We start from the raw sequence: 8,687 nt of genomic DNA, 5'->3' as shown, positions 1-8,687 counted from the left end.
TGCATTTAAAGTGGCATGTGAATTAAAGTGGCATGTGAATGTGAATAGTGTGAGGTAGTGCTTGGATAATACAGCACAGTATACAACAGTACAGCGCAGCAATACGGCATCACAAACAACCCTGAACAGTGACACAGTATGCGGTACAGTATGCTACATACAGTACAGTAGGTAGTGGAGCCTAGTGTATGGCTCAGTTAGGACCCCTGGTGAGGTCAGCGTTGACAGTTCTAATGGCGTGCGGGAAAAAACTCTGTCTCAGTCTCTCTGTTCTCGCTGTGTGACTGCGGAGGCGCTTGCCTGACCGCAGCAGCTGAAACAGTCCGTTGTTGGGGTGATGAGGATCCTTCATGATCCTGCGGGCTCTGCTACTACACCTCCTGGTGTATAGCTCCTGCAAGGGGGGGAGGGTAGTTCCAGTGGTACGTTCAGCTGAACGCACCACCCTCTGCAGGGCCCGCCTGTCCTGAACAGTACAGTTCCCAAACCAGGCAGTGATGTTGCCTGACAGGATGCTCTCCACTGCTCCAGAGTAGAAGGACTTGAGGATCCTCACCGAGACCCAGAATTTCCTCAGCTGCCTGAGGTGGTAGAGACGCTGCCTCGCCTTTCTCACCAGAGTGTCTGTGTGTACAGTCCATGTTAAGTCCTCTGTGATGTGGACTCCCAGATATCTGAAGCTGCTCACCCTATCGACAGAAGTCCCATTAATCCACAAGGGCGCGTGCGTCCTCGACTGTGATCCACGCCTAAAGTCCACAATCAGCTCCTTGGTTTTGCTGACGTTCAGGTGTAGGCTGTTGTCCTGGCACCAGAGTGACAGGTCAGCCACCTCCTCGCGGTAGACCTTCTCATCGCAGTCGGTGATCAGGCCCACGACAACGGTGTTGTCAGCAAACCTGATAATGGTGTTGGAGCTGGACCTGGCCACACAGTCATGTGTGTACAGGGAGTACAGTAGGCGGCTGAGGACGCAGCCCTGGGGGGATCCTGTATTCAGGGTGAGCGAGCTTGACATGTACTTCCCCACCTTGACCACCTGGGGGCGGCCTGTGAGGAAGTCCAGGATCCAGGCACACAGTGGAACATTCAGTCCGAGCTCCTTCAGCTTGACAGCCAGTCTGGTGGGAACTATGGTGTTGAAAGCTGAACTATAATCAATGAACAGCATTCTCACATAGGCCCCCTTCTGGCCATCCAGGTGCGTGAGCGTGGTGTGCAGTACCTGGGAGACCGCGTCATCCGTGGATCTGTTCTGCCGGTACGCGAACTGCAACGGGTCCAAGGTGCGGGGGAGGGAGGCGCAGATGTGATCCTTAATCAGCCTCTCGAAACACTTCATGACCACCGAGGTGAGGGCCACCGGACGGTAGTCATTCAGGCAGGCAGGAGAGGCGATCTTCGGGACAGGAACGACGGTGGACCTCTTGAAGCAGGACGGGACCACTGATTCAGCCAGGGAGATGTTGAATATTGTGGTGAACACCGGAGCTAGCTGGTTAGCACAGGTCTTCAGTACTCGCCCAGATATGCCATCTGGGCCGCAGCTTTCCTGGTGTTCACCCGCATCAAAGCCCTCCTGACGTCGTGCACGGACACTGAGAGTGCGCGCTCATCCCCAGCGGTGTAACTCCAATTAGCCGGCGAGCTAGCGGTGCTGCTGCCAGACTCGAACCGCGCATAAAAGGAGTTCAGTTGGTTGGCCAGGGAGGCGTCCGCACTCGTGGCTGGGGAGGAGCTGCTCTTGTAGTTTGTTATTGTTCGCAGCCCCTCCCACAAGAGTCTTGTGTCCCCCTGCTCCATCTTTAGCTCCACGGTCTCTCTGTACGTCCTCATCTGTTATTTCCTATGATTCAGAGCCTTATTCATCGATAATCAAATTGTCATAGTTATCTTTGTGACAAGGTGTTTGGGCGTACACCGATTACATTACTTGCCCACCGCCCCCACAGTCGTTTTTCCTTTTTTTTTTTTAAACGAATATAAAACTTAAATAAAAACAGTTAATTTTCACGTTTAAGAGCCTATAAATTCTAATTTGTAAAATTCAAAGCGTGTTATCAATATTTAGTCTTACGCTACAAAGTGAAAGTGTGCTTGTGTGCGGCACAGCAGAGTCTGCACAGTCTGCAGAGTCTGCTTATGACGGGAGGAGAGAAGGCTGCACAGGTTCTCCTCACTTAACAACCTTCCTGTTTAACGAGCGTTCTGACTTACGAGCAGCTCTCGCACCAGTACACATCTCATCTCATCACCGTTCTCAGTCTCAGTCTCGTTCCTGCAGTCTGTCAGTATTCACTACACTAGCGTTCACAATCACCGCGCCTCCTTACCGTGAAGTAAGGCGGGTCCTCGCTTATCCACCAACTGGCTTAACGACCTGATTGTAGCAACGGTACTCGTCGTTAAGTGAGGAGTAACTGTAGTTATAATAAACATTCCTAATATTAAGTAAGCATTTACATTTTCTTGTCATTCTAGAGCAAGGAGAAGCTCCCAGCAGCGCTCTTTGACCCGGAAGTAGATCACACCGCTCACTTTGCCACCGCCTCCAACACAGACACGTGACCAGAAGCTCCACGACGACAACAACAATGGCGGAGCGGCTTCAGCTCTTCACCTTTTCTGTACGAGAGCGAATATCTGCGGCGGTGGGAGAGCTTCTGTTCCTGTGCGACAAGGTGAAGGTGGGAGAAGAAGTGAGAGACGCGCTGAGCGACAAGGTGATAGCGGCAGGAGGAGACGTTTACAGAGAGTTTGAACGCTCTGTGGTGAACTGGGAGAGCAGACGGAGGCGCTCGGAGCAGGAGATCCGGAGGCTGTACAGAGTGCTGGCTTCCATCCTGAGACCCGGAGTCCAGCTGAGCAGAGCAGGTCTGGACCCTTCTGATATCTTAAAAGGCTTATAACATATCTATCATATGGCACTTAAAAATAAATATGGAGCTATATAAACGTATTTTCTCAATGGCTGCCATCTTAGTGCTATGTACACTCGGCGCTCTGAAAGCATGAGGGAAATTGGAGATTTATGAATATGTTATATATGTACATTGATGTTATATTTGCTATATATTATTATTATTATTATCTGGTATGAAACAGCGCAAGTTGCAGTCTTTTCCTAAAGCAGTGGGACACTGCAGCAAAATGGCAGTGCTATTGACGTGTCGTGGCTAGGCTTGGGCCCCGTCCAAATATTACGATACATGATTTTATCATCGTTCCGCATTGTATCCTTGTATCGTTGACCGGGGGGGGGTCAGTGACGGACAAAGTGTCCGCATTACACAGTTTCGTTCCATACCATTTAGCTTGTTTCTTTCCAGAAGTAGAAGTACAATAAAATAATCACATCTAAAATAAAAACACTGTTTTGGCGCACCGATTGTGTGCACCCCTCGCTAGCGTGGGTCCTCTTTATTAATTAATGTTTTATTTTTTTTATTTGATTTTAATTGTTCGAAATAAAATGGATACTTAGGTGGTATTTGCACAGGCTTTACCCTTTCTACCTTTGCAATATGTAATAAACAAGAAGTTGTTTTGAATCTCACCTTCAAATTATGACAATTTTGAGTGTAATTCATTGTAAGTGTAAGTAATTATTACTCCAATTTCATGTATTATATTATTGTAAACTGTGATTGAATTTAAATTTAAATTTTTGGGCATTTTGATTAGATTAGAGGATTAGGAAACTAAGGTTAAGGTTTCACCAGACCTGCCAACCTGCGCTCATGTTGTATACCAACCATGCAGTTCTTGGTCAAACAAATAAAAATAAATAAAACAAACCAATTCAAACCAGTTCAATTATTGTGAATTTAAACTACATCCCTGGGATTGGACCAGATGCGACCTGTTGTTCTCTCACCCTTCCCCTCCCTTTCCTGTCACTCACTCAACATCGACTGATACTCAGCACACTGAGCGCAGCGGTACTTTATTATCCATCCACGCTGCATTGCTGAGGTAAAATGGGAAGTGGGGGAGTAATGAGCACAAAAATTAGACTGTAATGTTGACATATAAAATGTTGGTAATAGAGATGCACCAATTGATCGTCTGCTTTTCAGCTTGATCGGCCGTGACCGGTGACCGGCCGATCAGATATATTTTCAGATTTTGTGCGCGCCCAACAATGTGCTCATGTAGTCGTAAAAATGTTCTGGTTATTCATAGTGCACAAGTTATGATCTTGATTAAAAGTTTGACTCTTTTTAAGACTCTGTTCTGAACGGGTGACTCAGTAAAACCAGTCGTCCAAATTGATTCAGTTGGTTTTGTACAACGTGAGGGAAGGAGGACTTCCAGTGAACGAGATTGAGAAGAGTCGGTCATTTATTATTACTATTACCTTTTTGAACTTGAAGTTGAACTTGTTGCAAGGATTGCAATTTATTTTGCAATGTAAGAACCATATAAATATAATATAAATGTATTTTTGCACTTAAAAGTGAAACAGACTTGAATTTGAAGTTTGAACTGGACATTTCCATGTTAGTTATATGTTGTGTCCAGTTACAGATTGCATTATACTGAAACTTGGTGACAGTTCCATTTTATTGGAGCTCAGTGCCCGTTCCATGTAGTTATTTATTTTATTAGAAGTCAGTGAAAGTTTCATGTTCTATTATTGTTCCGTGGTGAATAATGTACAATAATAAACACAGTGTCCAAATGGGCAATCTCACTATTGTGGTAACTGAAAATTGCTGCAGTAGTCAGTATGTGCAGCTGTCCTGTCACGTGAGTGTGATCAGATCACGCAATGTATTTGTAATTGAAGTGTAACGGATATAACCAATGAGACCAAATGAAGAATTAAGAAAATTGATTTCTCCGATCACGGATGCAAACTCAAAATGATCGTAAGACAATGTAAACGTTGTTAAATAGTCAATGCGTTATGATGAACATACAATTGAATAAAAATCAGTACTGTCCAAAATCTGAGTCGGCATTCCAGTGCCACAGAGACTAAACTATTGTAGTACTCAAAATATTTTCCCAAGGTTGGCAGGTCTGTTTTACTCATCTTTCTGTGTCTGTTTGTCAGTGTTGCCTCCAGAGCTCCAGCAGCTCTCTGTCTGTAAAGAGGAGCTTCTCCCTGAGCAGCAGGAGTGGAGCCCCAGTCTGGGCCAGGAGGAGCCAGGGCCCCCACACATTAAAAAGGAAGAGGAGGAGTTCCCTGTGAAGACTGAACATGATGTAGAGTGCGCTCAGTGGTCCCAGCTTCATCAAAACCAAACTGAGGTGAAGAGAGAGGCAGAAACTGTTGCCTGCCCCTCAACTGAACAGGTGGAAACAGAAGATGATGGAGAGGACTGTGGAGTGTCTGAAGCAGCCAGTAGCTTAGATCCAGCTGCTGCTTTAGAACCAGCTGGTGCTGAGCAGCTCTTCTCTTCACACTCGCGTCAAACTGAGACTGAAGACAGTGATGAAGATTGGAAGGAGACCAGACAACCTCAGTCAGGTAAGGGTTTTTATTTTTGTTGTTTTTTTTTTTGTTTTTTTTTCCTCTATAAGCTGTTAACCGTTTGAATGTCAACAGGTAATAACTTCATCAATTGTTTATTCACCATTTAATAAAAATAAGCAAAATAGTATGACTACAGATATTCTCAATACTAATTAAGCTTTATTGACATTTATTGTTTGTTCAAATCATTGAGTGTTTATTAAAACCTTGTGGTATAGAAAGAGGTTTACCACTTTCTGCTATAACAATTCTCAAGGTATCTGGGTTCATGAAGATTATTCAGTTCATCACATCGCTGATGTGCGATTTGAAAAAATACAATTAAACATTTCATGGGTACAGGACCTTGCTGAATGATGCAAAGCGAACACAATTACATGGTGAAGTTCTCAGATCATACAACCGTCGTCCTAGGTCTCAAGTTGAACTACTCTGATAGTCAGCTTCCTCTCAAGTCTATGATCCAGAGCTTTGTTCAGTGGTGTGGTGAACACTTTCTCAACCTCAACGTTAATAAAACAGAAGATAGTGTTTGACCTCAAATCCATTAGTTGACCACTTTCCATTGGAAATCCATGACCAGAGGATAAGACAGGTGAGCTCTAACAGATACCTGGGCATTCACGGAGATGACCAACTGGGGGCAGTGCCTCGATTGTTAGGGTGAGTCGTTGAGTAGGAAGTAGAATGTTGCTGGTTTCCATCGCTGCCTCCTCCTTGAGCAAGACACTTAACCCCGAAGTGTCTGTCCAGCTACAAACCCAGGTTACACTCCTCACGCAGAGACCCATGAAGATTAGGGAGTTGTGCAACATTCCACCCTTCAGGCTCTTTTTATCAGACAGGCACAATAAATAATTTTAGACCCTACACATGTCCTTCACTCTGACTAGTAGCTCCTCCCTTCAGGCCGTGCTTTTGCATGGCTCAGTTGGCAAGACAAAGCGGGTTCACAGGTCCCAACACAGCATGGTGATACGGCACGACAAGAACAGTCGGCCATCTTTCTGCCATGACCTACATTCTTTGTAATCTGCTCTCTTTTCTTTCTCTCCCTCTGTTCTTCCAGCAGTAAAGCCTCGTGGGTTTTCCTGTCCTAAGCACATCAAGAGCAGTCACAGCCAGCTTGTTGTCAGACAGCTGAGAAGTGGAGAGATCAGAGCAGAGAGTCTCCTCCCCTCTGCAGCCTCTCAGCCAATTGGAACCTCTGGAACCACCAGGAAACAGAAGGACACATCAAGGCATTGTTGGAACCAGTGTGACAAAGGTTTCCTTAACTCGGGTGACCTCAAAAGACATCAACATATTCACACGGGTGAGAAACTGTACCACTGTGACCAGTGTGGGAAGAAGTTTAATAGAAGTGGTTATCTCAAAGTACATGAACGTATTCACACGGGTGAGAAACCGTACCACTGTGACCAGTGTGGGAAGATGTTTAACACAAGTGGTCATCTCAAAAAACATCAACGTATTCACACAGGTGATAAACCGTACCACTGTGACCAGTGTGGGAAGATGTTTAATACAAGTGGTCATCTCAAAAGACATCAAAGTATTCACACGGGTGATAAACCGTACCACTGTGACCATTGTGGGAAGAAGTTTAATAGAAGTGGTGATCTCCAAATACATCAACGTATTCACACGGGTGATAAACCGTACCACTGTGACCAGTGTGGGAAGAAGTTTAATACAAGTGGTTATCTCAAAATACATCAACATATTCACACGGGTGAGAAACCGTACCACTGTGACCAGTGTGGGAAGAAGTTTACTAGAAGTGGTTATCTCAAAATACATCAACGTATTCACACAGGTGATAAACCGTACCACTGTGACCAGTGTGGGAAGAATTTTAATAGAAGTGGTGATCTCCAAATACATCAACGTATGCACACGGGTGATAAACCGTACCACTGTGACCAGTGTGGGAAGAAGTACAATAGAAGTGGTTATCTCCAAATACATCAACGTATTCACACGGGTGAGAAACCGTACCACTGTGACCAGTGTGGGAAGAAGTTTAATAGAAGTGGTCATCTCAAAAGACATCAACGTATTCACACAGGTGATAAACCGTACCACTGTGACCAGTGTGGGAAGAAGTTTAATAGAAGTGGTCATCTCAAAATACATCAACGTATTCATACAGGTGAGAAACCGTACCACTGTGACCAGTGTGGGAAGAAGTTTAATAGAAGTGGTCATCTCAAAAACCATCAACGTATTCACACAGGTGATAAATCGCTTCCTCGTCTTTCATGAAGGGACATTGTTGTATCCAAACTATTAACTCTCAAGTGCTTGGGTCTCATCAGTAGATCAGGGCCTGTTCTCAAACAGCTGAGAACCTCTCCTAGGAATGCCATTGCAAAATTTACAAAGAGTAACAATACTACTTCAGTGTAGAGTCCGTTTTAGTTGAGAAGTTTCCTGCTCTCATTTTTTAGTGGTGTAGGACTTGCAGTTTTACAACAGTCTGAGATGCAAAATGGAAACACTGTCGTCCATTTTAAAGGCTTTTTGTAATCTTTTTTTTAATGTATTCTGATGTAATGCATTATGTATGTATGTATGTAACCTAATATGCTGCCAACTATGACATCTACAACTCCAGGGAAATTGAATTGCATCCAGCGAATTGTCTTAATGTGTTTTATTTTTTGTATTACTTAACGTTAAGTGTTAAAATACCTGTAAAGTGAAAATACATTTAGTTCTAAGTTTATCACACCACAGAAAAATGTGTGAATAACCACTCAGCCCGATTTGAATGATTCAAAATAATTAGCCAAGTACATAAAATTAGGTTTCAGAATCGTCAAAAAAAGGCAGTACTCACTGCTCTGGATGCTGGGGCGCGTGTCCGCTTGGCATGAGTTAACGGTCTCCCTGAAGACGCTTTTTGCTCCAGGTGTTTATTCCTAAAACAGCGTTTGATCCCAAACTCTGTAAGCTGTTAGTATAGCTTATCACCACTGATGCTCTGTTGACGGTCCGACCTGGTGTTGATGTCATGATGGGGGGAGGGGCCTTGCAGAGTATGGCCCCTCCAACCCCTTCATCGGGACAGATTTAGCCCCGTCTATAAAAGAAATCCGTACCACAAAAATGGTGAAAAACAGTTTAACTGCCTCCACAACTCAGTCCTATATCGTTCGGTATTTTCACATGTTTTCAGCATTTACTTTCTAACATG

General features: G+C 44.5%; 1 protein-coding gene across 1 annotated transcript; it reads left to right on the top strand.

Annotated features, from left to right (window-relative positions):
- Positions 1–5,862: 5,862 nt before the first annotated feature.
- LOC307229594 (uncharacterized protein) lies at positions 5,863–8,416 on the top strand (the record flags this gene model as incomplete). The annotated part of the gene is made up of 4 exons (XM_079999594.1): positions 5,863–5,971; positions 6,555–7,141; positions 7,211–7,331; positions 8,403–8,416. 4 exons carry the CDS (start codon positions 5,863–5,865, stop codon positions 8,414–8,416), a joined length of 831 nt encoding a protein of 276 aa, XP_079855720.1.
- Positions 8,417–8,687: the final 271 nt, after the last annotated feature.

This window comes from Zeus faber, assembly GCF_960531495.2.
Source record: "Zeus faber genome assembly, chromosome: 1".
NCBI classification, from domain to species: domain Eukaryota; kingdom Metazoa; phylum Chordata; class Actinopteri; order Zeiformes; family Zeidae; genus Zeus; species Zeus faber.
This window is presented reverse-complemented; position numbering and strand designations above follow the sequence as displayed.